Source organism: Lutjanus erythropterus, chromosome 5 (assembly GCF_056507025.1).
Source record: "Lutjanus erythropterus isolate fLutEry1 chromosome 5, fLutEry1.hap2, whole genome shotgun sequence".
NCBI lineage: Eukaryota > Metazoa > Chordata > Actinopteri > Lutjaniformes > Lutjanidae > Lutjanus > Lutjanus erythropterus.
The window spans coordinates 2199404-2220146 of NC_139321.1; the positions used below are offsets into that span (position 1 = coordinate 2199404).

The window sequence follows — 20743 nt, forward strand, 5'->3', positions numbered from 1 at the left end:
GTACGATTATTAAATATAATAATAATAGATTATTAAATATGATTATTGAAATATATCCAGACATATATGATGGTTGTGCTTGCAGATTTGAATATCTTAGAGTAGATTACAGGACTGTTGGACCTCTGTTCTCCGAGTGTCTTTCTATTTACTTGTGTATTATGTATAAGCAGGATATTGTAATTCATATTATAATTACTTTCATCATGGATTAATTATTTTCTCCATTAATCAATTGTTTGGTTTGCAAAAATAGTGAGAAATGTTATCACACGTGTGATTATAAAACTATTATACACATATTTGACAATTCTGTAAAACAACTAATTGATTAATCCACTAATTGTTTTCGCTGGGTAGTTTAATTTATAACAAATAAAATAAAGTAAAAAGTAGAATAATTTATATCTGAGATGTAGTGGAATAGAAATGTAAAGTGGCATGAAATGTGAAGTTTAGTAGATTATAAATGTCTCAAATTTGCACTCAGCAGTTTGTGAGATTTAGCATCATCTAGTGGTGAGGTTGCTGATTGTAAACACCTCGTCTCCCCCTCCCCCTGCAGGCGTTTAGGAAAATCAATGGTGTCCACATAAAGAGGCTTTTTTTTCCATTCTGTGCAGCTGTAGAAACACGACAGCCTCTGTGGACGAGGAGCTGCTCTTTCTGTACACCTAAAGGACTTATTGTAAGTCAACAAAACCACAGTTTTAATGTGATTATACACTAATGAAAACATACTTGTGAAAATTTTGTTCCATTTCTGCTCAATTCTGCCAATAAATCCCTGTAAATGCGACACACTGGAGCTCTAAGTGCAGTACTTGAGTAATAATTTAATTGTGAAGAGAATGATGCTTGAATAAACAGTTGCATTGTGCGATTTTCCTTTTGAATCAGAACTTTACTGAAAATTTGTTTTATTGGTCGGCAGACGAGGAGGTCAAAGTTTAAACTGGAGTGTGTGTTGTGACTGTGGTTTTAACTTTGAAACACAAACACAAACACACACACACACACACACACACACACACACACACACACACACACACACACACACACACACACACACACACGCACGCACACACACAAATCATCACAAAGCAGTCCAGTGTGAGTGGAGGCACTTTTCATGAAAAAGGTTCAGCTGATTGAGTCTTCTGTTCACTGAACTCTCTTCACTCTCTTCTCCTTTCACATCTCTCTGTCTGTGAACAAAATTCACAAGAGATGGATGAAAAAACCCTGTCATCTTTTTTTGAAGTGTGTGTGTGTGTGTGTGTGTGTGTGTGTGTGTGTGTGTGTGTGTGTGTGTGTGTGTGTGTGAGTGATGGCCAGGAGAAAGTAAAGAAGGAAAAATATATAGACACCCTCCTGCCACTACACACACACACAGACACACACCCCTCCTCCTGACCTCAGCCTTCGCCTCAGGTAGACTCCATCTGTGTGTGTGAAAGCGTTGACTCCTGTGTGGACACAAAGAATGGTCTTCAATCTTCAAACTTCAACCTTTATATGAGAACTAAATATTTGCAACCTGGCTTTAAAATGTGGATCTTTATGTTCTTTAAAACCTACAGCTGGTTTGATGTTTGTGTTTATTTGTTTTCAGGCCGTCTGCAGCTCTCTGTCATGTGATTTGGCCAGTTATTCTTTAATGTTCCCATGATACTGGCACATGACAAAGTGGTTCATTTTCCCAAGCAGTCTGTTTCCAATCTGCATTGTTTTTCTTTAACAAGAGACTTGTTAAATTTATGTTGTAGATAATTAGTAAATAATGTAGAAAACAACTCTGTTCTCTGTTTCCAGAGGAAATCAAGTTGTTCACCCTCTCGTGTGTCAGAGAACGTTTGTAAAAAGTAGAAATTATGATGTCGGTCTGTGGCAGAGACACCACGATTTGTGTTTTGAGAGTTAGTTGACAGTGATACACAAAAATACCAAGGTTTCTCACTTCTGTCTGCACATCTGTCCCAGATGAGCAAGAACAGAATCCCTCTTAGTCTTTGGTCCAGCTAGCAGGATCTAAGTCTCATCTTTGTTTCGCTTTAGGATGTTGGTGCTAGAGTTCTGAGTGGCAACATGTATGTTGAGAACAGCAGAGGTCCTAGAACACTGCCTTGTGGGACACCACAGCCAATATTTGCTGTTTCTGATGTGCAATTCCTTCCAGTAATATACGACTGAAACCAGCTTAGAGGTGCACCAGAGAGGCTGACCCATTTCTCAAGATGGCCGAGTAATAGATTGTGATCAAAAGCGTCAAACGCGGCACTAAAGTCAAGGAGGACGAGGACGGATACGTTTCCATCATTTGCGTTCAATCTGAGGTCATTTAAAACTTTAACAAGAGCTGTCTCTGTGCTATGGTTTGGTCTGAAACCAGATTGAAAATGGTGAAGAAGGCCATTCTTAGAAAGAGGTCTTTTGGTAAATAATCGTCAGTAATGTAGATATAATGACTCGGTGGGTAAAGCGAAATAATAGAACAGCTGGAACAGTCCAATAAGCTGTAATGCAGCCTTTAGAAACCAGGAAAAGACAACACTTATTCCATATCATGATGTAATGATATCCAAAATCTGTCATCGGGCGGAGCTGCTGCTCACCGACAGACAGCTGCTGAGACCCAGAGACCTCTGAAGGACAGAACCGGGGACAGAACCAGAGCCTCTGAAGGGAAATAACGGACAGAAGCAGAGTGTCTTCAGTGCTTCCCTAATATTACACAAAATAAATGTCTCTAAAATCTCTTAACATGAAGTTTGGGGTGTTGATGTGACTCTTTTAATGATGCCACTTCAAAAATAAAATTATTTCCACATGATTTCACCAATCTGTTTCAGAAACTGATATTCCCGAAAAAATGAAAGTGAAAATTTGACCCACTTCACACGTCGTCCCCTGACTTCACCAGATCGTTCTGATTTAACATCTTCCAGCTAAAATTAGGAAGAAAAAGATTCACACAGCAGCAGATTTTCTGAGTCATAACTTCATACGGAAAACTGGAAATCAGAGTTTCTGCTGTGTGTTTTTCTTCTCTGCGACGTCGAAGCTGGACGACAGCCGAGCAAATCAAAACCAAATCTCCTCGCTCACATTTCTCCCTCTCCGTCTTTTTTATCACTCCACCTTTCTCTCATTCTTTCATCCTCCCTCGCTCCGTCCTGGAGCCAATTATAACCTGCTGCAGCATTCCTGAGTGCAGGAGGAGGAGGAGGAGGAGGAGGAGGAGGAGGAGGAGGAGGAGGAGGAGGAGGAGGAGGAGGAGGAGGGAGGTGTTTTTAGGGATTAACATACCAGAGCTGTCAGCTGGAAACCACTCTATCCCACTTTTTGCTGTTTTTCTCTGCCTCAGTTCAATCTAAAGTTTTTTCCTGCTCGTTATGAAAGTTAGAGAGAAACACTTTACAGTAAATCACAATACATGCTCATCCATAAACATCACCTGAGAATGAATGTACACAAACTGTCAGAAATGATCAGAAATACATGTTAATGCATGGAAACACATCCAAACTCTGCCTCTAGACAATACAGAGTAATTATAAATATGTAAATGCATCAAATATCCAGTAAATGCAAACAGACAAAACAGACAGACTGAAGAAACGTCAAATCTACAGACACAAACAGGTAGGGGAGAGCCGGGAAAAAAACATCAGGGGGGCAGTTGCAACACGTGCCTTTTCTCTTGTAAAACGGACATCAGGTATTTGCTGTGAAGTCCACAGGAGCCCATCAGCCTGATCTGATTGGACTTACTGTAGAAAAACTGATTTTATGGATTTATTTCACTGCACATTCTCCTGCCTGTTACATGGTTATCTACCAAAACAAAGTCAGTAATTCGGCACAAGATGATTTTAGTGATTTATCAGTGATTTTATTGCCCCTCCAGAGTCTATAATCAGAACTGTGTCCATAACAATGGAAATAACACACCGTAGAATGCCCTATGATCGACCAATCAGAGCTGAGTATTTAACAAAGCTGTGTTATAAACAAACACTGCGGCATATCATCACTTCTTGTCTCTGAAGCGTGTGTGTGGCATTCAAAATGCAGCATCAGTCATACAGGAAAAATATCTTATCTCTATATTCTGATAGTTTCAAAGTGGCACCAGTCTGGAGATGAGATGTGATCTGACAGCGTCCAACGTATATTTCATCATATATGGGTCATGGTTTGAAATATCCGGGAAAAACTATCTCTGGATTCTGGGGTATTTTTCCCCCCATAGACACCGTTTCAATGTACTGTATGGATGGACTCGGCAAAAAAAAAAACAACTCCTCTTCATCATCTGAACCTCCTGTTTATGAGTGAATCTAAAGAAACTGCTTTGTTGCACAGTTTGTTGTGAGACTGACAGTTCAAAAACATCAGCAACTCATGAAATGCTCATACATACAAAAATACAGCAACCCTGCACAATGGGACACCGCTGCCCCCCCGCTCACTGTCTCCATGGGTCAGTTTGGGGGGTTTTCCTGTCCACCCCGTCAGCCATCAGCGCTGCGTTCACTGTTGTCAGTGAGTTTGAGCGCTGTGTGAGGGAGCAGCGAGGCAGCAAATTGAAAAATACAAGCTGAAGAGGAAGATTTATTCAAGTTCGTTTCTCTGATCTGTGTGTGTGTGTGTGTGTGTGTGTGTGTGTGTGTGTGTGTGTCACCCCCCGAGTTCATTGGATTGCTGTGTCAGTGTCTCTGTCACTGTCAGCTTTGAACACACACACACACGCACACGCACAGAGCTGTCACCACTGCAGCTCTGTGGAGTGCGTGTGTGTGTGCGGTTCCCCTCATGACAACACTGTAGTTTACCTGAGGACATTACTGGTGTATGTGTGTGTTTGCTGTGTTTGTGTGATGCTGGAGGTGAGTGTGCTCCAGAGTTATGGCTCCATGTGCTCTGCCAGTATAACACTAGATTTACTGGCTCAGTGATAACACACACACACACACACACACACACACACACACACACACACACACACACACACACACACACACACACACACCTGCAGGGCAGAGGAATGCAGGCGTACAATTCAACTCTGGGAACCAGATGAGAGACTCAGCTGACCTGTTTCATCTGTGTGTGTGTGTGTGTGTGTGTGTGTGTGTGTGTGTGTGTGTGTTAATGTGGGGCAGAGTGATGCTGAGTGACAGATGCAGTGATACAGCTTGTTTCTGTTGGACAAAGACACACAAGGAGGGACAGAGAGCATCAGCACATTGATGAACTATTTTAGATTACACTGGATGTTTTACACCAAAGTCAAACTATAAATATATATTTTTAAATATATACTTGTAACACTGTTATTGAACATTCAATCCTCCTGTACAGTTACTTTTTGTTTAGACAACATTTAAACGTAAAATTTGATGTTATTCTGTATTTATAAGTTAAATCGCTGTAATTCACAGAAGCAACTGGAATCCAGACACTGAAACATGGATTTTAGGGTAAAATAAGACCTTAACTTAAAAAATGCATTGACTAATATTACTTCTGAATGAAAGATTGAGCATTTTTCATTTGTATGTCGTAATTTTTCCAACAAATCCTTAAAGCAAAGAAGAGAAACAAAAGTGGTCGCTTGGTTGTAACGTTACTTCAATGCTTTGTGTATTTCCCAGTGTTGAAATCAGGTCCATATAAATGTCAGAAAACTTGATCCGTGTCCATGTCGTGTCCGTGAACCACTGTGTCTTTGGTAAATTGTTTCCCTGGGAAAGGCAGCCTTGTTGCAAGATGTTTCACCCCTCAGTCCATCTGAGGCGCTGTGTCCTGGTGCATAGCCTCTTTATACTGACCAAGAAAGCTGAGTTCTCCTGCTCTCTGAGCTATGCAGCAGTGCCTACATGTACCAGGATGCATTGCATGCAAGCTGCTGACTCTCACACCTTTGTTTCCATCTATCACTACCCTAACCTGTAGCTATTTTTTGGCCAGAAAAATACTTATCTAGCATGCTCCCTGACTACAGAGAGGAGGAGACTACAAATCCAAGCTGAAATGGCATGTAGCTCTTCCTTAACACCAACGGCATCACTGTGACATCACTGGATGCAGGAAGAACACCTGATTTTGCAGCAGGGGAATTCATCTGTCTTAGTTAATATAACAGCACTGGTGAATTTATGCTACAGTTGACCACATTAACTGACAACTCTGATTAGGCAATGACATGAATAGTGCCTGTTTTGGGGTCTATTTTCAGCAGCGGATTAATCTACTGTTGGTGCTCTAGTGAGTGTTTGCAGTGTGTGTGTAAACTACAGTGTGTGTGTGTGTTCATGGCAATGAAATAACATATTTTTCAATAGTTTTGGACAACAATGGAGCTTTGTGGCACAGAAGAAGAAGAAGAAACATCAGGCTTTGATTCACACACAATACTTGTTAGATAAAGGGGATTTGTAAAAAGAAAAATATAGAATATCTTCTGACTTATCCTTCAACCTCTGAGAATTATAGCTCCTTTTGTTAAATGAATAAAGGGTTTTGTTGTGTAGAGTTCTGATTGTGAGGCTCAGGTTAATATGAGAAAGACAGAAAACACTGAAGGCTTTTGTACAAAGTTATCTTTTTGTTTGTTTTTGTCTGATAATCTTTAATGTTTAACTTCAGATACCACACACACAGACACACACACAGGCACACACACAAACAGCATCTTGTGCAGGCATGTGAGTGTGTTTTGCATATGTTCACGGTGTCTGGACCCTGATGGAAACTCATTTCCCTACTGTGGCTTTTTTTTATTTGGAAACTTTACATCTAGACACAGAGCTGCTGTCTGTGCTGCTGCTCTCTGATCAGCGGCCATTATCAGTAATCAAACTCTCTATCAGCCTCTGAGTGTTTAGCATTTTATTAGTCAGATACCGCGGAGGAGGAAGTGTCTAGATGCTTTATTTGAGTTCCATAAATGTGGTCTGGCTCACAGTCAGTGTTCCAGTTTAATCGCAAAGTTGTTGGATGAGGTTGAGGTCAGGGGGAAAAAAACAGGAAAAAACACGTTATCGTATAAAATATTGTTGTATATGTGTGCAGTGTTAAATTTATTTCCATTACAAAAATAGCTCCAGACAAAAGTATGTGGACACACTTGTCCACATATTTTTGGCCATATGGTGTACATCAGAACTGCAGTTACAGTCCAGATGAAACAGCATTTTGACAGTGTCAAACTGAGTGAAACAGGACAGGCAGGTGGGACATAATGTTGAAAAGTGGGCGTGGCTGTGTGTCTTGAATCTTGGCTCTTTGCCGCTGAAAGTTGATGATCAATTGACAATGTGTTATTGGTTGAAACTGTAAGCTTATGTCATATTTGTTCTACAGGAATACAAAACGACTGGATTTTGATATAATAGTACAAAGAGATGATTTTGTTTTTGTAGTATTTGTCTCATATTGTTAATGAGGTGCACAGGGTGACCAGAGAGGGATCTAAAAGTGTTAAAAAGGCATTTTTCATTTCATATCGACTTTAAATGCAGAACATGTTGAGAACAACTGGACAATCCTCTGTTTAAATTTAGATTATAACCCATGCCGATTGGTCAGAAGCTGCAGATCAAACATGTCACGTTTAAAGCTTCCTCGCTGAAAGGACACGAGACTGTGGTGGAAACAAATGTTTAGTTTCAGGAGAAACAGCAGCTGCAGGCAGATGTTCTGTTCATGTGAGAATTATTATTTTTATATATATATATATATATATATATATATGTATATACTGTATGTATATATATACTGTATGTATGGACACACACACACACACACACACACACACACACACCTGCTCCGCTCAGTACAGCAGGCTGCTTCTCCCAGAGAGTGAATCACTGCCTGCAGCGTCGCGTTCACAACCTCCACTCAGAGAGACTCAGGAAGAGAGAGGGAAGGTACAGAGTTGTTTGGGAAAGAAAGGTGGAGGGAGAGAGAGGGAGTGCTGTTTTGGCTGCAGGGCAGTGTTTTCTGTCACACCACTGGGTGATACACACACTCAAACACACACACACCACCTCCTCTTTCCATTCACTCCATCTCTGTCAGTCCCTCTCTGCCTTCATTTGTCCTGATTCTGAGTAAATCGGCAAAACAAAATGCAAAGTAATGTGTGGTTCCATCCATTACAGTTGTGTGTTTGTAAGGATCTAGGTGGAGATAAACAGCTGGTGGAGCTGATTCTTCAGTTGGTGTAGAAGAAGAGGACAAGCAGCAGGAGTACTGGTGTAGGAAGCTAAACAATGTTCTGCTGTGGACAGGATCAATGAGAAAATGTATTTTTAGGTGCCTACAGTTTTCAAAATGAGGGTTTCAGAGGGGTTCTTCTTGCAGCGCTGAGTTTCTGCTCAGAACTGTTTGCTTCTGAAGAACCATTTTTTGAGGAAAGGATTCATCAACAGTTATTTGTAAGGCAAGAAGTTCCATTAAGAACCGTTTTTATCCACAGAACCCGTTTCTTCGATTGTATGCATCTATGTCTAAAACAATAAATCCTTCTGAAATATATTTTTACTTTCCTCTGGGTGGGCTGTAGGTGCAATCGTTGAAATATGAAGGAATTCTCAGTAGAACACCCTGGGTGGGTTCCAGGGTTAGGGTTACACTGTAGAACCTCTCATGGGGGGTTGTGACTGGAATCTTTCTGTACTAATTAAGTATGCACCATATTTAAAATATTTTCAGAGCTTTACTTTGCTGTCAGAGAGCCTTTTCTGGTGGAAGACTGCTGTTACATGAGCCAAATATCACTGGCTTCAAACCCAACAAACTCCTGCTGCCTCTCCAAACTAGGGGCATCTATTGTGGGTAATACACTGACTATGGATAAGTACCTCATACAACCAGGACTATCTGAACGTATAAGTCTTCTTATACCTATATCTGTTTCCACTGTGCTTATTTTAATCGATACACAAACTTTTCCACCCCAGCCAGGTGTAAAATTTGCTGCAGTATTTTGAGATTTTTTTTTCAATTTTCTGCATTTCCACTCTGTTTTTTTCCTGCACAAATTGAAAATGTGCATAAAACGTGTGGATGGAAACACCTACTGTCTGTCTGTCTCTCTTTAGGTCTCTTTCTGTTGGAGTCTCTCTCCCTCCATCTATTTCTCCACTCCTCATTCATTCTCCACTCGGATTCAACACAGTTGTGTCGAATTATCGCTGGCAGCCGCTCTTCACGTGGGCTGAGAGTGTGTGTGCGTGTGTGTTAGCGTGTGTGTATTTTGGTTTGAGAGTGTGTGTGCATGCATACTTGATAAGGACAGACTTTTATAAGCATGCACAATGCAGCCTCACACACTCTTATCTCCCACAGAGGGAGGTAATGAGGATCTCACACACACACACACACACGCACACACTCAGTTATCTCCCTCTCCGTGTCTCGGCTGACAAACAGCCAGCGAGGCGTCGTGCGTTTCTCCTCTCGCTGGTTTTTAATCATCTCTGAACAATGTGGCCCAGTGAACGCGCCTCTTCCTCCTCCTCCTCTTCTTCCTCTATCACCTCCTGCAGGAGGATGAGGAGCAGCAGCAGCAGGAGGAAGAGGCCTGGACCCTCTTATCTGCCTGAACCTTCCCCTTTTTCTCCTTCCACCTTCCACTTCTCCTCTTCCTCCTCCTTCTGCTGCTGTTATTGCTCTTGTTACTTTGCTGTCTTCCTCCCCATCCTCTCTCTCCTCCTCCTCCTCTACAAATAACTGAGCAAAATGTCACATAAATATCTGTGGCATTAATTTTCATGTTATCATTGTAGTAAAGTGAAGTGAAGTTGATGTTCTCTGTTCTTTATCTTCACAACATGTTCAAAATAATCACCTTTTTGTTTCTTTTGGATTCATTTCGTCGCTGACAGACTCACAGATCACTCCCTGCCTCCACTTTTGCAGCCATCTTGTGCAAACTCTGTATTGTGCTCCATTTAAAGCCTCTTTAATTCTGCCTTTCTGCATGATGGATTCTGCAGCATATTCATGGCCTCTGTGTTTCCCTCAGCGATGGTAATGAAGGTCAGCTACTATGGATTCAAGGAAAAATGGTTCATCATGCCTCCTTGTTTTACATAAAAGTGCATATGTGCATTTTGCCTGCAGATGACTGAATATTCTTCAGTGGAGAAATTATCAGGAACTCCCGTTCAAAGTGCAGCATTAACAGTTTGCTGCTGAGGAAGGAGGCCATGATGAGCTACTTTTCCTTGAATACCTAATTAGCAACCTTCATCACTGTTACACTGTGTTCAGTCAACACATTCAAGTCTGGTATATATGTTTGGAGGGTTAAAACAGAATATTAAACAGCTTAAAATGAGGAACAATATGCTGATAAGGAGGAATAATAATAAAACTACTACAGTGTCATCTTTTATAGTGTTTAATCATCATAATTTCACAAAATTGTACAATTTTCTTTACTGTTTTACAGTTAAAACATTTTAGAATCATTTCAAACAGCAAAAATCAATCTGAAACCTGACTGTGGACAAAAGTGGTCATGTTTACACCACCATAATCAAATAATATAATGTAAAACATAAAATTATCCAAATAAAAATCTCCTGCTTCTTTTTAACTGGCTACTCACTGTAACTTTGTCTGTGAAAATGCAGGCTTGTTTCATCTGATTTCAAGGAGAGTCCACCCAGTGGGAGGTGTTAAGATGAAATATTCAACCTTCCTGCTGATAATCTGGTTAATTTATGTAGGTCATATAGAAGCATAAAAGCTTATAAAACTCCTCCTACTAGCTTTGTAAAATGTAGTTTAGTTAGCTTTAGATCATGGCTGAGGTGAAAATAAGAATGTTAAAGTTCTTATGCAGGCCTCAGTTAAGTTCCGGTACGAATGTGACACAAGTTATGTAAGTCAGCTGTGACATTTAATTTCATGGGACATGTACAGAAGTTTCCTTGACCCATCCATCCTCCTCCTCCTCCTCCTTACATGGACCTTTTTCACTAACATAAATATATGCTGTAATAAGCTGCATGCACAGATGATCTATACGGATGTTTTACTCATGAGTGCAGGCTGTCCCTGTCTTTTGTGGGCTGTCCGTCTATACTTAAACTGCAGGTCTTTTTTTTATCATCATGTCCTTTTAAAAAATGTTGACACTTTTGAACTGATTAATTTTAGGGTAGGGGCTTTAAGGTGTTTTTAGGACAGGGTGTTCTTTGATAAGAATATTACATACTGATTTTATGTACCCTGACATAGTACAAATGGTCTGTTCCTAAAGAAACCTAAAGAAAGACCTGAATCCTTCAAGGACTGAAGACCTGTTGTGTCTCAGAGACAAAGGAGGGAGGAAAATGTCTTTGGTTGGCTTCTTCTAACCAACCATCCAACCATCTTAGTCATACACAACTAACTTAAAGTTGGAATAAGCGATTCCATTTGATGAGTCTCATTCCGTAATCCTTAATCAACCCAAGGTGTTGTTATTTGACAACCTGGGAATGAGACTCAACGATCAACTGTCTTTCTCCAGTATCAGTTTTTAGACCAGTCCTGACCATCCTCTGGTCGCTCTCTGATCTGGGTTCTGCTCAGATTTTCATCCCCTCATCCTATTTGCTCTTTCTTGTTTTCTTAAAGTCACGATGAATCTTCTAAATCGATGATTCTCAATCCATGAACGCCACTAGTCTGTGTTTTTTCACCTCCGGCTGTCGTGGTGGACTTTGTCTTGTTGTGTCTCAGAGGTTCTGAGTTGCGGTTGGACAGTAACTAGGGCAGCAAGGAACACCAGGGTGTGCGGTCACGCAGATAGCAGCCATTTTGTCCTCGGCATGGCGGCGATCTAGAACAAGAGGACGTCCTGTGTGGGTACAAGATGGCGGCGAACGGCTGGGCGGAGGCTGAGGTGGAGGTTGTTCTGGATGTTGGTTGGTCTTTATATTCCTCCCCTCTGATCTGCTCCACTTTCCCATGGTGCAACCTGCTGAGGTGGCACTTCTATTTCCAGCCAAACAAACACACACACAAGCATAAGTACAAAAAAGGGCAGGAAAAAACAGGGATTTTGTAGAGTGTGTGTGTGTGTGTGTGTGTGTGTGTGTGTGGTGTGTGTGTGTGTGTGTGTGTGTGGTGTGTTTGGGCATGCTGGAGGTGACAGACAGGCAGGAGAGGGATCGAGACGATTTGATCCGCTTCATTTCTCCCTTCATGTATATATAGATGTGATTTATTTCCTAATGCTCACCCAGCAAACAGAGCCGAGGAAGCTGGGAGCAGGAAGCAGTTATTAATAACACAAACCGCCACACTCCTACCACACACATATTTAACTGTGAGGCCGCTGCAGGGCCTCAGGTAGGGACCAATCTGAATATTTGGCAAATGGAAATGTTTATTCTTTGTGAATGTGTTCTGTATTATTTGTGTTGGGAATCCTGTGAGGGTAAAAAAAAACTGGCTGTACAACACTGAAAACCACTTCTGTCCTTTTGAAAGTAAACAAACTGTTGTTGTTTTTGTGCTTTTCAGCTAAAAAAAAAATCACATATTCTTTACATCAGTGCCCAACGCTTTCCAAAGCACACTGTCGTGTTGTGGGTTTTTCATTTGCTCCTCCGACCTGCAGTCCCAGCACTGATATAACAGGTGTTTCAACAGATTTGAAATTACTATTCTGCAATGTGAACCAGTTTGTAACCGAACAATGAAAATAGTTGTTTTAATGCTGCTGAAACAACAAATATTATTCAGATATCTGAAAAGCTTTTTTTCACTTTTCAGCCACGTTTGAACATACAGGCACCATTTAACCTTCAAATCAATGCTTATACAGGAAGTTTTAGTTCATTTAATTACTCTGTTAAAGGACCAGTCTGTAGGATTTAGTGGCATCTGGTGGTGAGCTTGCATATTGCAAACACCTCACCTCTCTTTCCTCTTCCAAGTGAGTAGGATAACTCACAAGTGCAAGGTCCTCGTTCTGTAGCGTGGAAACATCTCTTCTCATTTCATTGGATTCTCACTAAATGTGACCATCATAGTGTGAAATACAGTTTTAGTTTATGTTATATTTTTTAAAGTAATAATTCTCTATAAATCTCAGTGCAGGGTTGCAGTGAAAACAGAAGACAAATGTGTGCTGTCTTTTACACACACGAAGCGCTCTGTGTGACACTGGAGGAAGAGCGACTGATTTAAAAACCATCATTTTTGCCTCCATCGAGTGAATCCTGCAGGCTGTGACATTTTCAGCGGTGTAACTGGACATTCTTGTCATCGTAGCGACAGATCATAAGATTGTGATGTTTATTGTTTATTTTAACTTCAGTTATATCTGCTGTCTGTCCTGTTAGACACTCGGCTCTGCTCAGCTCACTGGAGCAGCTCTGTTTGTCTGACAGCCTTCAGTGTTGATTGGCCATTACTCGTGGAGTGTGACCAATCAGATAGTACTGTGGGCGGGACACTGAGTTAGACTATAGAATATAGTATTATACATACGCATACATATATACATGTATGTTATACTGTTTTTAAAATGTTGATTTTTCTAAAGGAAAACCAATTAGTTGTTCATTTTAAGAGAGATATTTTATAAAGGAAAAGTATTTATCATCCAAATACTAAAATAATCGATTGCTGCAGCCCAAATCCTTCATTAGCTGTAACTGAAGTAGCTAATGAAGGAAGTATCCATTGTGTTGACTGTCTCGTATCCATCGTCAGCAGCCATTTTCAGCTGTTCTGCTGAAGGTTTATGAATATGCTTTGTGCAGCATTAGTTATGTTCAACATGCCAAAATATACACCTTAAATATGTTCTGAAAATGGTTTAACAGAAGACCAAACATGATGCAATTTTAAGAAAAAAATCACACTGACTACTGGATACAATAAAAAAAGAACAAGTTAATTTCCTGTGCTAGTTTCAAGTTGGAAAAGTTTCACAAAATTCAACTTAAAAAAGCTTAACAAGTAGATATAAAGTAACCTTAAGACTAATAATTGCAGTTACTTAGCTTTTTCAGGGGAATCAGTTTCCTAGATTTTTAAATTAAGCTCAACTTGTTACATGTGTTCACAACAAATATTCAAATTTTACTTGACTTTCAGCTGGTTTGCATGATAATATTGTCTGATGTCATCTGTATTGGGATAAATAACCTGGTTTGTGTGATGTTTGGTGGAAATCTTGTCTCACTTCAGTCAGCCATTACACTGAGCGGCAGTGATGTTGAAATAATGAGGTATTATCATGTTTCAGAACCTGCTGATTGGAGGTGTGCTCGAGGAGCAGCTGATTGAACTGAATATACTGATATAAGAAAAGTGGAAGCTTAAAGGTCTGTGATTGGTTGAGGTGAACCAGGAGCACGTTACGTCCTTCTGGGAAGCAGAAGGAGTGAAGAGCGAGTAAAGTCTTCTTCCTCATGAAATTTTACTTTGTTTTTGAGTTAATAATTGTGTGATGATGCAGCTGAAGGTGTGGAGGTGTGGAGTGCTGCCTTTAGGGTTACAAATTTTGTACATTTCTCTTAATCTTTAATTGAAAATAATAATTAATTAATCAATTAACCATTAATAATTAAAATGCACATCTTTTCTCATTTTATTTTTTATTATTTATTATATTTAAACAATTCTAGTAGCACAAAGTTATGTGAAACATTAATTCATGAAGCACAAACAGGTTTTCATGACCAGAATAATAAAACTATGAGGCTCTCACTCAAAGTAGCTGCTCCTGTCCGTCTGTTCTTATTCAACAAAATAGAGCTGCAATAAATTATTAATCAACTATTAAATTACTTGCCAACTATTTTGATAAATGACTTTCCAGTCTGAGTCATTTTTAAGAAAAAAAGTCTTTGATTACACAAATTAAAAAGCAATTAATGACTAATCATTAACATCCCTTGTTGCCTTCATGTGCTGGTCAGAGACCACCTGAAATCTGAAATATCAGAATCTGCTGTTGTGGTAAAATCACACTCAGAGGACGCACAGTGAGCAGACGTGGACGTAGTGAAAAGGAAAAACTCACAGTTTTGTGTGTAAAAACACTTGCTAGCATTACATAACACCTCCCAATATGCATGAAAATAGAAATAGTGACCTGTCTGAACACGTCTACTTTCAGGGGCTCTACTGAGAATAAAGACAGATAGTGTTGAGCGCTCGGATGTGCAGAGAGTCCAGTTATTACTGAGCATTTAAAATGTGTTTACCTGGAGAGGAGCCTGTCGCCTGGAGCACCGGGGATCTGTGCTTTTGATGCCTTGACAGCACATTGTGTCCACACAGTTTAAAGGACAGCTCCGGTGTGGTTTGAGTTTTGTACATTTTCCATCACTGTGACATTAATTCAGGCGGTTTGGACCTGCACGCTGCACAGTTACAGATATTTTTAAATCCGTTTATAGAGCCGAAACTCTCAAACGGCAGAGGAAAAATGCTTGGTGACCAGTCATTGTGCAGCAGCTGATGAGCAGTGGAGGGGCGGCCTCTAAGTATTAAGATGCAGACTGATAACCAGCTGGTTACTGGTTTGAATCTCTGTGTGAGAAAAATAAAATTTTCATGAAGCAAATCTTTCAGCTGCTGCTTAAAAAAAATTGGAGATAAAGGCATTAAAAAAGACCTTAAACCCAGTCTGTTTCTGTGTGATGATCTGCTGGTTTTACTGGTTCAGGGTCCTGACAGCACCCAGTTGCCATGGTGATGGAGTATCTGCCAAGCCAGGGATGCTGCTCTTTATCAGCACGGGCCGGTCAGGTGTGTTTGTGTGTGTGTGTGTGTGTGTGTGTGTGTGAGATTGAAATGTTTGACCGCGCATTGTGTGCCTTTGTATCAGGACTCCGTTTGTTTGGCAGCACTCTGTGTTTTTGCACATTGTGTGAGTGTGTGTGTCAGTGCGTGTGTGTGTGAGTGGCGTCCAGCGTCCCTGCAGCGCTATAGGGAGGCTAATTGTATTTTAATTACAAAACCATCAAACACACGAGTCAGACAGCTACCTTCCACCCCCAGAAACACACAGTAAATGGAGCAGTAAAGTGTGTGTTCAGCCTGCTGCTCTTATTAAAACAATCTGCTCCGTGACAGAAACGACTCTGTGGGAGAAGAAACAAACACATGTTGGAGAAATTCACCAGAAACTAAACAATAAAGAGTCAAATCTAATGCAGTGCAACCTAAATGTTGAGTTATATGAGATGAAGGTGTATCTTTTCCTTTTAAACTCAAAAATATATGTAAGCAGTTCATGGCCACCAGGGCATACTTTATTTTGAATTGACACAATGTGTGTGTTCATATATTAATAAGAAAAATCCATCCAAGGAGGGAGGTTATGTTATCTTTTTAATATTATGCACTTTATTTGAAAGTAGTGAGACCTTGTCTTGCAGGTTTTCACACACTTAAAGGTGCATGTATGAATTTTAATTTAAAACATTAAAACAGTGAACTAAAATTATCAACAGAATCTGAAGAAATATGTGCTGATGATTTGATGTTATGTCAAAGACGTCTATTTATGGTATATTGCTGAGTTATCTACTGAAGTTAGCATGCTAACATCTAGTCTGGTTAGCTAAAAGGTTCACTAGCTGCATAGCAACTGAGCTAACTGGCTAATGGCAGCTACAGTTAGCTGTTACTTTACCTTATTGTGATATGCTGCCCCTGTCTGTTCAGAGAATGCAACCTGCTCTTATCCCAACTCGTCACAGTCCCCGCCCCTCAGCGTTGGATACTGAAACACAAGGTACCCTTTAGCTGCAATAACTGACGCCACCAGAAAGCCATTTTTACCATGTGGTTAACGCCATGAAACAGTTGTAGTTTGGTTAGGTTTAGGCACAAAAACTACTTGGATAGGTTTAGAACAAGAACGTTTGGAATTAGAGTAATTATGTTATGTACGTACCTCGTAACTGAAGCATTTTGCAATATGAATATGAAATGAATATGAAACTCACATGAAGAAAGTCATAATTTTTGTTTCACATGGGACATGAACCCCAGAAGTTTGTTTGAGCCATCCATCCATCCATCCATCCATCCTACCTCCTCCACATGGTGACTCCCTCCCTCTTCATGGGTTTACATTAAAGTCAATTGAAAAGTTGCTAGCAGGCTCACTAGCTAGGTAGCTAACATGAATCTCACTGATAATGTTGCTCTGAATACAATTTATATACACACACAACACAAACTACAACTGCTATGAACAGTGATAACACTGTAATGATGACAAAAATTCAATTTAAAAAGAAGTGGTATCATCTGCAATGGTTTATGGGATGAGTAGTTTCTTCACTCTTAAAGTAATTACATTCACAGTCTTGCACCATTTTCCAATCTTTTGTTGCTGTAGTCTGAATCAAATGTTTTATGGTCATGATTCATCTCGGAGTTGGTTGGTTTGGTTTCAGGCTTAAAACTCATCATTTAAGGATTTTCTGAAACATCAAACTTAAACTTGAAGCATATTTGATGGTAGGGAAACCTCTATCAGTCAACTGTGTTCATGTCTTCTCAGTAAGACAGTCTTGACACAAAAACTTTTAAGATGTCAATTGTTCTTTTAAAGTAATTGATTAATTTCACTCATACGATACGTGGTGGTGAAGCTGCATTTGGTGTTGGTCAGAAATAGATGTCAGTGTCTTTGGCTGACTTGTTTTTACATAAAATATAATAAAAGATTAGCTGAGATAAAAAGATGATGTAAAACGAGATAAGTTGACATGAAAGCAGGGATAGGATGAAATGACATGTGATCTGTGGTGATGAGATGAAAGTTGACTGATGGTGTGGTTTGAGGAGTAAAATTAAAGTAAAAAAAATCAAATAAGTGAGTCTGAGAACAGAGCGCAAAGTAATGAAAGTTTTTTGAAAGTGATTGTTCCAGTCGCTGTGTCTAAACGACTTCTTTAAAGTTATTTTTACACTCTGGCTTCTTCTTGATGTCTTTAATCTTTTAAACTGCTTCATCTGCATCAGATCAAACTGGAAGTGATTTCTAATAAAACCATTTCATATGTTAAATTTAACTTAAAATGTCATCATGAGCTGTGAAATGTTTGACAAACTAAACTAATCATACTCCTCCTTCTCTATCTGTCTGCCAATCACAGCTCCCCCATCGCCGAGTGACCTTCTCCACGGCCAATCAGGCGCAGGATCTGCAGGACGCGTCCCAGCACAGCTACTACGACAGCGGCCTGGAGGAGTCGGAGACGCCCAGCTCCAAGTCGTCGTCGGGGCCGCGGATCGGGCCGCTGGCGCTGCCGGAGGACCACTATGAGCGGACCACGCCTGACGGCAGCATCGGAGAGATGGAGCACCCGGAGAACGGTAAGACCAGGTGGAGTTTCCCCTCCCTCTACTCCTCTTTTCACCTCCGCCATCCATCAGCAGGTCACACACACTCCAATCAAACCAATAAACACCGCTGGCTTTCACACACATTATTTTCATAACACACACACGCACACACACAGACGTTGCGCCGTGTGTCAAAATGCGGTGTGTCAGCAGTTGTATTTTTAATCAGACTCCCACAATCCCCTGCGCTGTGTATACCTTCATTAAAGAGGTGTGTGACCTCACAGCAGCACAACACAATCAATATGCAACATAATCAACTCCCATGGCTTAACGAATTAACATCCCAATTATGTAAATCATACTGAGTCCAACCTTCCATCAGCTCCACTTATAGATCCACAGAGGGAGGCTAGCAGGGTGCACGCTAACACAATATACTCTCCCCCGTCTTCAGTAGTTAACATTTTATCAGCCTGTCATCATCATGTTAGCATGTTGATTTTATATGTCTGCCCTCTTTATCATTTACATGACAGCAGCTTTGAAAAAGCAATGCTAACAGGGTATTTGAAAGGTTAGCCAGTTAGCTGTAGCCTGTTGGCAGATATAAGAAAAGTGAGAGATGTAGCCCAATGATGCTACATCACCATAAAGGTTCACCTCATGCACACACACCCCCAAGTGTTTTCAGCTTCACTTTTGACTGTTTTGTTAGCACATTGCTAGCATGACTCAGCACTCTGGATTCCTGCAGCTCTGACTGTTTTAAATCGTAGAGTACTGAAACGTAACATTACTGTATCTTGCTAAATAGCAAAAAATATGCTAGTGATGCTACATAACAACATTTTTTCCCTTGCTTTTAATGTTTTTGAAGCTAGTTCAGCATGAAACAAAGTAGCTAAAATCAAATGTACAAAGCTTGTCAGATAATGTTAGCCACAAAAATATTGAAATTTATAAACCACAACAGTGTTGTACTGACTTTGATGCTGACTTTTAACTCAGTTGCTTTGGTGTAATTTCATGGTTGAAAACCTGGAAGGTGGGAAAACAGACTTATTAGCTTTAAAGTCAACATTATGCTAGCATATTATCAACATGTGTTTGTGTGTTGACTTTTATGTTTCTAACTGTAACAAAGTAGTTAGCTGTAGCCTTTTGGCACATGACAAACTGTGAATGATGCTAATCACACCAGGAGTCACTAGGCTCATTTGGTGCTTTACTTTTGTTGTGTTTGAAGTCAAGGAAGAAGCTAACTGGAGTGATATGGTCACATCTTGTTGTGTACCATCATGAAGCACACTGTCTTTTACTTGTTTCTGCCAGTTATTGACTTTAACTGACAGATGACCAGTTGGCAATACATTAACTTTTACTTTTTCTCTACATATAATGCAGAGTAGCAGGGAGCCAAATAAACATGTTAGATTATTGTTAACTCAACATTAGCATGATGACTTTAACATTTCAATCTGTTTTGAAGTAAAAACACCAAAACTGATGAGTAAATAACTTTGCTAACAGGTGTAAACAGACAGGATGGACTGTTATTAGTTTTACTTTAGAACTCTTTTCTCTAAAAGGGGTTCTTAATGGAACCTTCTGTCTTACAAAGAACTCTTGACAAACCGTTTCTTCAAAAAAAGCGTTCTTCAGAAGGTCTAGCCTTTCAGGAAGAAAACTTTTGGGACCCTTATTTCTACAGGGCTTTTCACACTGCATATTCCTGGGCTAAAAGTTGATCTTAGACTAATTTAGCCCAGGGCTAAGATAAGCACAGGGCTATATGAGTCACACAGAACTTCTACTAGCCCTGGGTTACATGTCTGTTGGTACACCAACAGATGTGAAAGTTGTAGAATATTCTATGACTACTCTGCTCTTTTTAGCCCAGTTTCACACTGGAACTTTTCAGCCCTGGACTTAGTTGATTGTCAGGGGATAACCCCACAAGTTCAGGGCTAATCTGCTCCAGAGCAGGGTCATCAAGCCCCAGCCTAAAGTTGGGGTTAGCCCACTTCAGAATGTTTCAAGATTGTACCAGTGTGTGCCTTGGGACAACAGGTCCCTTAGCCTGGGCCTAACACGTCCTTTAGCCTGGGGTTAACAGGTCCCTTAGCCTGGGCCTAACAGGTCCCTTAGCCCGGGGCTAAGTGCAGTATGAAAAGCCCTCAAGAGTCCTACATTAACAACAGTATCCCTCAGTAAAGTCCAATAAAACACAATTATTTAGGCTGTCACAGTAAACTGCCATCTTGCGAGAACTTTTTCTTGCAGTTAGCAAGCTACCATACCTTCACAGCTCTAATGTTCACTAAACAAACACAAATAATAAATAAACAGACATCAAATTAACGCCTGGATGCTTCACTTTTAGTTGCAAAATCATTCCAGAAAA

At 40.2% G+C, this 20743-nt stretch overlaps 1 protein-coding gene across 2 annotated transcripts in view; it reads left to right on the forward strand.

The window, feature by feature from the left end:
• The window catches only part of LOC146326306 (uncharacterized), a 214495-nt gene that overhangs the window by 63624 nt on the left and 130128 nt on the right, over nt 1-20743 (forward strand). For both annotated transcript variants that reach the window (XR_014770599.1, XM_084718540.1), the window contains exon 2: nt 18147-18366. Coding sequence is in view for 1 of the 2 variants with exons in the window: in XM_084718540.1 (XP_084574666.1) it covers nt 18348-18366 (19 nt within the window). In the remaining variant the exon portion in view is untranslated. The remainder of the gene's footprint in view (nt 1-18146; nt 18367-20743) is intronic.